The following is a 14,576-nucleotide window of genomic DNA, read 5'->3' as shown; positions in this document are numbered from 1 at the left end:
GAACAGTATTAGACAATAAAAGTAGATTCTTTGACTTAGGCAGTGTAGGCTACTTATTTGTGTTTGTTTGATATTTTCATTCTTTTAAAGTCACCAGAATGCAGGAAACGATGTCTTTGAAGCTCAAATTTTCTTCAAAAAAGTGTTAAGAAACTGACAATATAACAACAGAAGACGAAGTGAGTGCTTTGCTATAGTACTGCTCTTCTCACATGACACCACCTCCGTTGCCAGGTAACACATCTTCTTCCTACTGTTGTGCCAATGCAAAATAAGAATGTTCTGCTCATCTCCGTCCTCACTCTACTCGGTTCTGCTCTCTTTCCCTGCGTTCCAAAATCACATACTTTTTCTTTTTACTACACTACATACTAAAGTACAAAAGAGTTTTAGGGCCACAGGGGAGGAAAAAAAATCTGATAAGGAAGATTTTGTCTCATTATGTCGCGAGAAATGTCTAGAATAAAGACGAATACTCCAACATGCTATTGGAGTTAATGGGGCATTTATGTATTTTCAGCATACTACAATTGACGTGCATGTATTGGGACATCCTAAATATTTTTCTGGCATACTAAATAGTAGGGAAGGGGACTGGAACGCAGGGTTAGTGTTAGTGCCTGTTGCATGACAGCCGAGTTGGGAAGAGTTAGAAGTGCTCATTCTAGAGATTTTTAGTGTTTAAAAGTCCATTGAAAAGCAGGGTGCAACTTTGGAAGAAGAGTTGTACACTTTATGTTCCAAATGAGGTTTAAAGATAGAACTTCTTACCTAGGTCTTTCAATGAAGACAAAAATCATTCAGAATCAACCCTTCTTCATAATGGAATCAAAACACTACGTGTAAGTAACACCGATATACATCAGAAACATTTGAGCTTGACAAAACAAAGGGAAGAGGTACTTTTATCCTATTAATACCCCTGATGCACTACAACACAGCTCGCCACCTCATGATTACAACATATACTAAATCATAAAATTCACAATAAAGAAATGAGACCAATCCTTTCCCGTTGATTTCCAGGACACAGGACAAAAAAAGTCATAAAACACTGGACAGAGGGGGTTACTTACACAGGACTAGAATTTAAAGAGCAATGGTCCACCATCATCTCAGGGAGAAAATCCAGTTTAAAAGACGCCATGATGACAAAATCACTGTATTTTCCTTTCTTCTTCTTCTTCTTCTTCAACTCAATGAAGTGAATGGGCACAGTGATCAGAGGGCGGCTGTAAACTCCAGATGACACACTTGTTGGGCGATTCCCTGGGCGAAGGCTACACTAAAGGCAGTCGAACAGTACACAAAAGACAGAGAAAAAAAACAGAGTACCACGACAAACCCAAATCTACACGGAGAACCCCCGTCCACCGGAACGCAAATACAGCAAACTAAATGTGGCTGGAGGAAGCAGCTTTGTTTGAGGTGTAGGGGAGAGAGCAACAGAAAGGACAGACACGACGTGACACGCCTTCAGGTGGGCTTGTCCAGGTTCCAGTGCATGGACATGCTGGGATGACTGGGGACACACACAGTGGAATGACCATTTGGCCTCCAACAATCAAAATGCTGATGATACCACAGCTCTTTGTGAACGTTTCTCCTAGAGCAGCAGATCTGGCTGCAGCGTCAGATAAACAGGGTGTCAGATTGATGGTGATAAGGCCCAGTGGGCAGAAGGGAATGAAAGAGGGAGTGAATAGTGCTGGCCGGCCACTAGCTAATCCCTGGACTAGCCCCACACCAGGGTCTGGACAATTAGGTTCCGGCCGTGAGGGGGGCTGTGTTTACCCTGTTGTCCTACAGCCTGCATTGGTTTGTGTGGGACTCGTGTGTGCGTCAAAACAGAAAAAGGAGCCCATGTCACAGGACACTGGCTTTATGCACACCACAGCAGCACACACATCGTCACATGATGCCACATTTTGTTCCACAAATTGGTCAATAATAATTGAGCAACATGCACTCAAATCATCCCAGAAAGGATGTTCTCTAAAATCACAACCATAACATCCTTCCAGGTGTTGTACCAAAAGGAGCTTAAAAAAGAGCTAAATATATCTTTTAACAATTGATCATAACCCCCGATGCTAATACTACCACTTTTTTCAGTAACGAGTAATCTAACGTGTTACTATCTCCAAATCAGTAATCAGATTAAAGTTACTCATCAAACTCACTGTGTTACTATTTCTGTCATTTTCCTTAGTGTAACATTTTACATAAATGCACAAATGACTGCGATTGCGATTTAATGTAAATAAATGTGCATGCATGTGTCTCTAAACGCTCCAACCGCTCCTCTCGTCTTTTTGGTAGCGCCCCTCGTCTCCTCTGGCAGTGTGTGTGTGTGTGTGTGTGTGTGTGTGTGTGTGTGTGTGTGTGTGTGCAGAAGCATTACGGCCGAGTCGCTGAACTGTGGCAGAAAACCAACGTTTTTCCCCCCATTGAAATATAGCGTCTGCTGTGGAGATATTTAGGATTCGGGTACGGTGACGTTGAAGAGATAGAAGTGTTTAAAACTTGGAAATTTATAGTCACTTGGCGACCGGTGGCCGCACACACCCAGTCTATCAACACATGAGACATCGCAGAGAAAAGTCAAATTAATGCATGAGAGTGAAGGGCCAAGCAAAGTGTATTTGCACTTTGGAGGAATGCATTTAATTTCATGGGGGGAAACACTTATTTTTTTATTAAATTTTTTAAACAATAATTTTTATTATTTTGAAAACAGTATGCCTATAGGCATACAAGCTTTATTTTTTTTTATATTTTCAATGATTCTTAATATGTGCATGTTTTAAATTGAGATATATTGGTTTTAAAAGCTGTAAAGTAACTTTTAAAGTAACTTGTAATCTAATTTAGTTACTTTGTAAAAAAGTAATCAGTAATCCAACTTAGTTACTTTTTAACCAAGTAACTAGTAAAGTAACTAAGTTACTTTTTTAAAGTAACTGTGGCTATGGCTAGCGAAATGTTTCAAACTTGTCCTGTGTTAGAACTCTAGTGGAGATGTTTCAGAGTTCCTAGGGCACTTCAAATCTATGTTCTTTCACACCTATAGCTCAGTTAATTTGGTCAATATAATAGAACATATTTAACTAGTTATTACCAGAACTGAAATTAAACCATGTTTGATTTTTTTTCCTTCAAGACCAGATGGTCCAAATTACAGGTTTGAAAGCATCCCAATATATATGTATAAAAATTAGGGCTGTCAAATTAACGCGTTCATTTCGATTAATTAATCACAGAAAAATGAACGCGATTAAAACAATTAACGTAGATTAATTGCACTTCTATATTGCCCTTTGACCCGGTGCAAAAGAGGTGAGACGATAGCGGAGCTGCACCGGTAGCTTGCGGACACGGCCCGCACGGGATTAAAGAGTAAAGAAAGAAGCAGGGGAAAGAGGCCGAGGGCTTTATGGATGTGTTATCATTTAGCAAGAAGCAGAAGTTACGAGAGACGGGGGGGAGAGAGAGAGAGAGAGAGAGAGAGAGAGAGAGTAGCTTATACAGTTGTTTATAAACAGGCATACAAGTGTCATATAAGTATGCGATTAATTTAGATTAATTAATCACAGAGCCTGTAATTAATTAGATAAAAAAAATGAATCGCTTGACAGCCCTAATAAAAATACATTTATATATGTATATATATATGTCTACACGTATACTGTATAAGTATACAGGGCAGCTCAAAAGTTTGTGAACCCTACAGAGATATTCCGTTATATTCCTTAAAAGTACTAAACTGAATTTAGAAATTATCATTTATAGGGGAGAGTGGCCTAAGTTGTGCCACTTTTTACTCAAAGTGACTTTAAAGTGAGGCCTTGACAGTAAAGTCTCCAACGCAAATATGCACATATATTTCAGGGTGTTGTGCATCCCTGGCAATAAAAACTTTGGATCTGGAATAAACTGTTGAAGAAATATAGCTTTCGGAAAAAAAGTTGTCTTGTGGCACAACTTGCCCCCGGTGTGGTGTAAGTTGTGCCATTGGAGAAAATACCATGGGGTAAATTGTGCCATTGATATATATCTCATAAACTGTAATGCAAGACAAATCCATTAGACAATCACTTATTTAAGGTTTATTTAAAGTAAATATTTTACAAAGATTGAAGGTCAACTTTCTTAAACAAGACCTAGCAGATCTAGGTGGTTTTGCCTGCAAAGCTAACAATGACAAAGTCACCATCATCATCTTTCTGGCCATCTGAACTCTTGTCAGTGGTGTTGTTAAGTGGAATTGAGATGTCAGTCTCTTCTGAGCTACTGTAGACAATCACTTTCTTTTGGTGACAAGCGTATACAGCCATGCCAATGGCACAACTCTCAGAAATGTACTTTGCACTAGCTGCTCCGCCCTTGTAGAACCAACTGCCACCTGGCATATGCGATTCCCTCTCCATTTCTGCCTTTAAATCAAGGCTCAAACCCATCTGTACACCCTGGTTTTTCCTCTCCATTAACTATCTTACCTCTGCACTACTATCTTTGTTCATATGTGGATGTCTGGGCTTTATGTCTTTTATTTTGGTTATTGTTATTTTACCTTAATTTTTTACCTACTGAATGCACTATGTAAAGCACTTTGGACAGTGCAAACTGTTATAAATGTGCTTTTATAAATACATTTTACTTACTTACTTACTTATAACTCACCTAGGCCCACAAATCACCCCATCCCCAGAATTTTGGATAATAAGCATGATGCAGCAGTTTAGGGCTGACATCGTGCTAACTACACTCAACAAAAATATAAACGCACATTTCAGGGTGGCCTTTTATTGTGGACAATCTAAGGCACACCTGTGCACTAATCATGATGTCAGATCAGCATCTTGATGTGGCACACCTGTGAGGTGGGATGGATTATCTCAGCAAAGCAGAAGTGCTCACTATCACACATTTAGACAGATTTGTGAACAATGTTTGAGAGAAATGGTACAATTGTGTATCTGGAATGAATTTTAGATCTTTAAGTCCATCTCATGAAAAATGGGAGCAAAAACAAAAGTGTTGCGTTTATATTTTTGTTGAGTGTATATAGACACAAAGTGTAGCATACTAAAGCACTAAAACATGTGTCAAATGTTTTGAAACGTGTCTATAATTGTTCAGACAGTAATCAAAAAACCTTAATCATGGAAATTTTACTTTGAAAGGCAAAAAATTGTTTTTTTTATCTTAAATGTGCTTATATCTTATTCCACGTTTCTCCCTTCTTTACAGGATGAGTTTAATGGATAGCTCTTCTTAAATATGTGGTCACATTTCCAATTTCTTCTATGGTTTTCTAGAAACAAGGGGTGGCACAACTTGCCCACAGGCACAACTTAGGCCACTCTCCCCTACTACAATTCATTACATTGACTTTGCAAATAATGGATTCAAACAAAAATAAATTATACATTGTCATTGTTCATTTAACGAAAGAGAATGATTTAACAAAAAGTCCAATTTCATGGGTTTAAAAGTATGTGAACCCCTTCAGTTAATAACCGCAACCAAACGCTTTCTGTAACGACTACTCAGTCTCTCACATCTGTTTTGGGCGATCTGTGCCCACTCCATCTTACAGAATGCAAGTTGACTGAGGTTGGACAGGTTTCTGTCATGAACTGCCTGCTTCAGGTCCAGTCACAGCATTTCAATTGGATTCAGATCTGGGCCAATCCAGAACACATATCTTCTTCTTACTCGACCATTCCTTGGTTGTTTTGCTGAAAGGCTTTGGATCACAACTTCTTACCTGATGGTTGAGCTTTTGTTTCAGGTTATTACAGAAAGAATGATTCTCTGGGCTACGTGACATATTTGTTAAGAATTGCTTAGTACTGTTAACTTAGGGGAAACACTCCCTAACTATGACTATGACTAAAACCAAGTGCTATGAGAGTTTTGGAAAACAGTGTCAATCAGAGGGGGAAGTGGGTTTTTTGGTTTGGTCACATTTGACTTGGAACCACTGCATTTCCCCAACATCACAGTAGTAGTAGTAGAAGTAGGCTCCTTACCCCTCTAGTGCCAAGTTGGAGACATCCAAAGTAGGGAGGGGGGGTGTGGGATGTCCAGTCTGCTCCAGAGACACATACAGGGGTTCAGGGTCAAGGCTATCCATCCAGGGCCTTGGATACTAACATATACACACAGGACCTACAACACACCAGACAGGACACAAAAAAAACCACTATTACAAATATATGAACACATTTAGCAGGGACAATTAACACATGAATTAGTACATAAAAAGGTGGTCATGTGCCCTTCAAAAACAAGCCCTTCAAGTGAGTTTGCGTTTGTCAATTGAGCGATTCCAGACCTTCTGTCCAAATGAAATTAAGTACGATGGTCTGGTAGGACCAGGCTAAGGTAATACCCTATCCTGGGGTATTTCAAAATAGCTACGGTATTCCTCTAATTACTGTCAGTAAAAAAATGTGCTGTGTAATGTAATGTGCAGGGCATGTTTGTAATAAATGCCTTAAGACACGTGTCCGTGTCCAGCACCAATGCCTGTGTTTGAAGATGCTCTAAAAGTCATGACAGAACTCCTGTAAATCATTGAGGCCTAATGTGTCAAATAAAGAACCTGTCAGAAAAGGACAAAGCTATTTAAACAAAGCGCTCCTACTCTCTATGTGTCACGTGACAGCCTCTTCTCAGAAGAGATCATTAGAAGGACAAGATGGCCAACGCAAACCGCTCCTGAAAAGATGACAGAGCTGCTTCATTGTGTATAGCATCTCAAATGGAAGAATGCAACGTTAAATGCTTTACAATGAAATGATATTCAGTGATTGTGTTGGTTCCCTTTGTTTGGAACGTGTATCGACTTAAATTGCGATGTGTTCGATAACTGATCTGTAAAAATGCGGAGGTAGCTTTGTGGTGATTAGTTCAATGTAATATTTAAAATGTAGTGTTAGGTGAGAAACTACAACAAGGAGGCTACAGTACAAGAAGAAATAGTTATTACCCAACGGTTATACCGTGGACCGGGGGGAGAATTTGGGGGAAAGTTTAAATACCCAGAGGCACACAAGCTCTCTACAGATGCAACACGGCATTTTTTATGGAAAAGTAAGACCTGGGAAAAGGACAACACAATGTAAAACCAGTGCATCAGAATAGGCCTTTAAATGCTGACCCATAAATAAAAACTAAATATTTTGTAAATCATTTGATAATTATTGAACTACTTTCTCTTTTTCTATTTCTACTTTCATTCATTACAGACATGTATACAAATATGAATGCAACTGAGAAAAGTGAACCAAAACAGTGAACGAGTGAATGAGAAAAAATTACTTTATAGGTTAGAGGTGCACTATGCAGTTTCAGGGGAGGGGGATTTATTTACATTCGCAGAGCCTGCAGTTGGTTTACAAGACCTATCTGCATGCAATTCTTAGTATTGAATAATTCCATCATCAAAAATGTAGGACTAAATTATTTTGTGGAACCTAGAACCAAACGTTAAGACTAGAATATGTAGTAAACCAAACTGTGGGCGCTGCTGCTGTAAACCACAACAGTGAAACAGTAACTTTTTCAGGAAGCTTTAAAGGAAAACATTTTTTATTCAGTTATGAGTATATATCTTAGAAATGCTTAACTGTGGGGGCGCCTTTAGCTCAGTTGGTAAGGCGTCCCCCTCCCGGGCCGGGCCCAGCAGCGGACCCGGGTTCGATTCCCGCCCGCGGTCGTTCTCTGCATGTCACTCCCGTCTCTGCCCCATTTCACCTCTGTCTCTCTGCACTATCAATAAAGCATAAAAGTGCCCCAAAAAATATCTTAAAAAAAATTAAAAAATGCTTCACACACCAAAAGTTACACAGTGCACCTTTAAATGCAAAAAAAAATCCATAATGTTGCCAAGACTTAGAAGCATCATGGTGTCTGTGCGTGGAATGAACTAGAGTCTGAGGAGTAGAGCAAAGCTTTGAATATCTGAGAGTATTTCGCACATAAGCTTGGAAGCCAAAACATGGGTTTGGGGACAGCCCTACTTACTTTCCATACTAGTGTACTTTTAGTGCCCACACTGCTAACTCGATGAGGCCATATGTTTGTGAGCTGGACCAGGGCTTCTGTCTCATCAATGATGAGGACAATGTGGAACTAGACAGGAGCCATGCCCACTAGCTACAACCAACAAGTAGGCCACAATAGTAAGCACCTATTCCCATATCATAGTTTGGAACAAAAAGGACAGATCTGTGTATGGAAAACTTTGCCTGATGCACAACAACGTTATTCCCAAAAAGGATAATATGTCGTATAGTGTGCTTGGCTAACATGAGACAACCAGGGCCCACGTTCATACAGCATTCTTCTCCTGAGTTAGCCTATGGGAGGACTTTGAAGTCGCCTTTTGACCATTTTTAAAGGGTTTCTCAACGTCACTCACTGCTGACCATATAATATAATCATAGACTGCATTGAAAAGGCTGGCAAGATGGCGGCCAGTGCACACGCTTTGTGCTGAGCTCTGAGAAGTTTTGGGCATAATTGTTCACCTAACAGGAAAAGTTGACCAGATGGTACGCTAAAAGACTGTTAAAAATAGAAAGACCCGATTTAAAACATTAGTCTAACAAACTTGTTACAATTTTGAACGTTTATAAGGAAAACCAACGACCGGCTAACTACTTGATGTAAGCTAGTTACCTTAATGCTACCTGCGCGGCAACCAGGCGACATCATGTCTAAGCGAGCGAGTGAAAGAAGGGCAAATCTTCTGATGGAGTTTGAAGAGGCACAGGCAAGTCCTCTGAGCTCACCATTACCGGAAACCCCCAAGGCAAGTCCTAACCCAAAAAAGATGTGTTCTAGCCGTGAGGATGAAGTGTCCAATGCGGACATATTGAAAGCTGTCCAAGAGTTAACATGCAGATTCACTTCCCTGGAAAAAAAGATAAGCAAGAACACAGCAGATATCGTCACTATCAAAGAAAACGTCGAAGGGATGGAACACCTGATGAAGACAACTGATGATAACGTGCATGCAGTGAAACAGCGGCTGACAGAGCAAGACGTGAAGATTGAAGAAGCTGAGCGCTACAGCCGCCGTTGGAATCTGAAACTTTTCAACCTTCCCGAAGCCACCAACGAAACCGCCGAGGATGCAAGGAAACAGGTCTTCCAGATCTTCGGCCACATTGCTCCAGATGAAAAAAGCAAGCTGGGCTTCTTAATCGACACAGTGCATCGGGTCGGACGCACCAGGGAAGACGGGAGCCCTCGTCCGGTGATCATCCAATTTACCATGCGCAACTTCAGGCAGAAAATATGGAGAGCATCAGTCAACGCTGCAGTAATGAAGGAGAAGAAGATTCGTCTCGCAGAGGATCTGACTTACATGGAGAGACAGTGTCGTAAAAAACTTTGGCCGCTTGTTGACAAAGCTCGCAAGGAAGGGAAAAAGACGTCATGGCGGGGTCCTGACGTGATCATCGATGGAAGAAGAATCGCAGCCGACACACTCAACAACACAGCTTAACTGAACATATAGCCCTCGACTCTGTTTTCATGTTGAGAGCATACTGTTAATGGACTCACATAAGGTTGATTGGTAAGTGAATATGTTAGACCAGTTAACACGTTTGGTTTCACATATTGGTCTTTTTGCAACCCGGTTATGGTTAATACTGTTACTCATTAATGCCTGGAATTCTGAGAGTTCTTTCACATTCCTTGAGATACTTTCATAAGCAAACCTATTTTATCTCAAGACTCGAATTTATTTGTTTCTACGTTTTTTATTTTCTTATTTTACTCACCAGTTACCGTACTCCTCTCTTTATTTAGTTTTTATTTTTATGTCAGAATTTAAGTTCAACTCCTTAAAAATAGTTTCCCTCAATGTCAGGGGGATAAGAGACATTACTAAAAGAAAAGCAATATTCCTCTTTACCCGGAAAACAGATGCCAACATTATATTTCTACAAGAAACACACTCTTGTGTCACAGACAGCAAATTTTGGAAAGGACAGTGGGGAGATCAAGCATATTTTTGTCATGCTTCACATCACTCAGCAGGGGTCGCTGTTCTATTTAACAAGTTCACAGGTGATGTCTTGGAGACTTTCAACTCTGGAGATGGCAGATGGATTATAGCTGTAATCAAACTAGACAATTCTCTTTTCATCATTTGTAATGTATATGGTCACAATGGAATAGCACAAGCTAAAACAATGTTTACTGAAGTTTATTCTAAATTGAGGGATCTTCAAGATAAAAACAAAGATGCATATTTAATTATTGGAGGTGATTTTAATGATGCTCCAAATGACTTGTTGGACAGAATTCCAGAAAGAGTTTCTCAAAATTCGAATTTCAAAGCCACCCTCTATTTAAATCAGAAATTGACAGTTACTGATGCCTGGCGATTCTTTAACCCGGATTGCAAAGAGTTTACATGGTGTAACGCTAGACGTACACAACAATCTAGAATAGATTTATGGTTAACATCCACTTCTTGCTTACAATATATATCTGAAGTTTCTCATTCATATGCTCCTTTATCTGATCATAAAATGATTTCATTAATCTTAACTGGTTCAAAAGAAAGTAATAAGAAAGTACGAGGATATTGGAAGTTTAATAATAACTTGCTTAAAGACAAAACCTTTCAAGATTTAGTCAAACAAATGGCTCAAGATATATTTACCAAAAAAGAAATGAATAGTGTACAGAAATGGGAATTCTTTAAATTTAAAATTAGAGAAATTGCCATTAGTCGTAGCAAAAACATCAAAAAAGCAAATGATGCAAAAGAAAGGGATATTATGGAAAATTTAAGTATCTTATTAAATAAAGAAAACCTGTCAGAAATTGAACAAGCAAAACTAATGCAACTCCAAAATGATATAGATAAATTATATGTTGATGCAGCTAAAGGTGCCTTTGTACGATCTAGGGCTAAATGGTTAGAAAAGGGAGAAAAAAACTCAAGTTATTTTTTTGCACTCGAAAAACGGAACCGCAAAAGAAGTAGTATTTCAGCGCTGAAAATAAATGATAATGTTGTAACCAACCCCAAAGAAATAGCAGAACATGTTGGCACCTTTTACAAAGAGTTGTATAAATCAAAATTTGATGCTGAACAATGTGATGATTTTATAAACAACGTTAAAGAATTTATCCCTTCCATTTCAGAACACTTTAAAAATAACTGTGAGAAACCCATCTTGAACTGTGAATTTGTCGAAGCCTTGAAACATATGAAATCCGGGAAATCTCCTGGGATTGACGGTTTATCCACTGAATTTTACTTATTTTTCTGGAATATAATTGAATCCCCGCTCATGAATATGTATAAAGAATGTGTTGCTAACAACGAAATGACTACAACAATGAAACAAGGATTAATTAGCCTGATGCCTAAACCAAACAAAGACCCTCTATGTATAGAAAATTGGAGACCCATTACTCTTCTAAATATAGATTACAAATTATTCGCTCTTGTCTTTGCCAGACGTTTAAAAAAAGACCTTGGCGAAATTATTAATGAAACTCAAACAGGCTTCATGTCTAACCGTCATATAAGTAACAATATTAGATTAATTTTGGATTTGCTAGATTATTCAGAATACGTGGAATCACAGGCAGTTATTGTATTTCTCGACTTTTACAAAGCGTTTGATACAGTAGAACACCCATTTTTATACAAAGTTTTAGATTTATTAGGATTTGGTGCTAACTTTATTTCAATAGTTAAAATGCTTTATAAGGACATAAATAGTAATTTGTTGATATACCCTAGCACTTCTAAACGATTCCCTGTCGGTAGATCTGTCCGCCAAGGCTGCCCAATTTCACCATTTTTATTTCTGATTGCTGTAGAGCTGCTTTCATTGAAGGTCCTAAATAGTGCTAATGTAAAAGGCTTATCCATATTTCAAAGAGAGATTCGAATAACGCAGCTGGCTGATGATACGGTTTTATTTTTAAAAGACAAACATCAAGTAGAACCAGCAATACAACTAATCAATGACTTTTCAAAGGCTTCGGGTTTACATCTTAATATAGGTAAATGTGAAATTTTGAACCTTTATGATACAGATATTGAGAGCATATGTAACATTCCGGTCAAGAAATCCGTCAAATATTTAGGTATTGATTTAACAAGAGAAATGACAACCAGGCAACAACTCAACTTCCTCCCTAGACTTAAAAAAACACAAAATATAATGAATATGTGGCTTCAGCGTGATCTATCTATTTTTGGAAGAATTCTTTTAACCAAGGCGGAAGGTATCTCAAGATTAGTCTACCCTGCTCTATCTCTTTTTGTTCATGATTCAACTTCCAAAGAAATTAACAAAATTCTAACTAACTTTACTTGGAAAAACAAGAAACACTACCTTAAAAAAGATATACTTTCAGGATCCAGAAAAGAAGGGGGATTTGAATTACTAAACTTCATTGACTTAAATAATACATTCAAAATGAAATGGATCAAGGAATCTCTTAGGGCCCCCAATTCAATTTGGTTCTTTATTCCAAACAATATTTTTAAGTCATTTGGTGGTCTTCGCTTCATTCTTACTTGCAACTATAATATCACCAAATTACCTCTTAAATTGTCTAAATTTTATCAACAAGCCCTCCTTGCATGGAAGTTATGTTATTCCCATAACTTTTCTCCACACAAAAGTATCATTTGGAATAATGAAAACATCACAGTAAAGAAAAAATCTATATTCAAACAGAATTGGATTGACCGTGGAATTGTTTATGTTAATGATCTTTTTGATACTCATGGTGAAATGCTTAGTTATGAACGTTTCCTTCTCATTAAATCCTTTCCTGTTACATATAAAGAATTTAACTTAGTAACTAAAGCTATTCCAGACGGATTATGTCTTCTCATGAAAAATCATCTTCAATTTCAAGAAGCTCTTAGAATAGAATCCCTTTTGATGATAAATGGTGTTGATATAACGAACCCAAAATGCAATAACAAACATATACGGAATGCACTTTATGACAGAAGGAAAATATCTCCAAGGGGGAAAGCCTTTTGGGCCACCATCTTTACTGACATCATTTGGCAGAAGAATTGGTTGCTCCCATACAACTATTGTATCACAAACAAGATTAGAGAAGTTCACATCAAAATTTTACACAATATATATCCAACAAATTTATATTTTTCCAAATTTTTAGAAACGGACGACAAATGTAGCTTTTGCAATGTTGAACCAGAATCTTTAATTCATTTATTTTATTCTTGTTCCCACTCAATCACCTTCTGGATTCGACTTGAAAATTATTTATTGTGTAAAATGAATGATGCTATTAGAATTACTTGTCAAAATGTCCTCATGTACTTTGAACATAAATCCACTAACATTGAATTTATTGTTAATTTATTTATTCTATTCGGAAAATTTCACATACATAAATGCAAATTTGCTAAAGTTTCCCCCAATTTTATAGGTTTTCTGGCCGAATTCAAAGAATATATTAAAACATTGGCACTAATTGATACTAAAAAAAGTAACAAAACTATCAGTATATATAAAAATCTTTTTGAGGAGGAGTGATATTTTTTATTTTATTTATGGTATTGTGCTGTTTATTTTTTTGTTTAATATATGTATGGATATATGTCTATATGCATGTATGTATATTACATTTGTATTGTATTTTTATGTATACAATAAGAATATAAGATTTATGGAGTACTTTTCATTAATGTAATGAGAATTGTTCAATAAAGTTGATTTAAAAAAAAAAAAAAAAAAAAAAAAATCATAGACTGCATTGCTGACAGGTTGTCACAGTGGGAGGAGTGACAGTGGCCACTTCCGCGTTCGGTGACTTCACGTGCTTCCCCTGTCAGATATCATACGAATCTTCAAAAATATCAACATGGCCCGTACCGTTACTGGTTGTAAGCATGTTGTAAGGGTTTAACTAGCAGCCGATACACACAGCCCAGCATACAAACCACACCAACTCTATCATGACGTCATTCCATCAACATGTACTATCGGGTTACTATCAGCTTCCAACATACAGCTGCCATGTTCCAAAAGTCCCGTTCAGCCCATACAAGTAGAGCCCACAAAGCCTTTGACAGCCACTGCCGCTAGCCGAATGAACATGCCAACAAGTACTTACACATGTACAACACTGTGGGTAATGTTATGGTGACGTTAGCTAGCAACAAAAGCATTTCATAACTAAAAAATTACCAACTTACCCGTGTTTTTAACGCCACTGTTAATTTGACTTGTGCTTAAAACAATGTCGCTTTGGCTGCTTGCTTACAACATAACGTTAATAATACTGAACGCGTGGAAATAAACTGACAACTACATGTGAATCACTTTGGTCTTTCACTAAAGAGATTTAGCCAGCAGTCACTGCTTGCTATGGTAAAATGGCAGATCTTGCTGAACCGTTACCACTCGACAGCTGCAAGGGGGACTGGGGGAGAGGGGGGCGACACAATATGGGAGATTTGCTTCAAGGCGGATATGAAGAGCTGTAGGTAGTATTGTACTTATAATGGAACAACTTTTTCTTACAAGCAATAT

At 38.0% G+C, this 14,576-nt stretch overlaps 1 protein-coding gene across 2 annotated transcripts in view; it reads right to left on the bottom strand.

Annotated features, from left to right (window-relative positions):
• celf1 (cugbp, Elav-like family member 1) overlaps positions 1-14,373 on the bottom strand; it is a 39,088-nt gene extending 24,715 nt beyond the window's left edge. For both annotated transcript variants that reach the window (XM_080026192.1, XM_080026193.1), the window contains exons 1-2: positions 14,240-14,373; positions 6,039-6,177 (exon numbers count right to left, since the gene is read on the bottom strand). In XM_080026192.1, coding sequence (XP_079882318.1) covers positions 6,039-6,142 — 104 coding nt within the window. In that variant the 5' untranslated portion in view covers positions 6,143-6,177; positions 14,240-14,373. The remainder of the gene's footprint in view (positions 1-6,038; positions 6,178-14,239) is intronic.
• Between the last annotated feature and the right edge of the window lie 203 nt (positions 14,374-14,576).

This window comes from Ammodytes marinus (genome assembly GCF_949987685.1).
Source record: "Ammodytes marinus genome assembly, chromosome: 1".
In the NCBI taxonomy this organism is placed as follows: Eukaryota; Metazoa; Chordata; class Actinopteri; order Uranoscopiformes; family Ammodytidae; genus Ammodytes; species Ammodytes marinus.
This window is presented reverse-complemented; position numbering and strand designations above follow the sequence as displayed.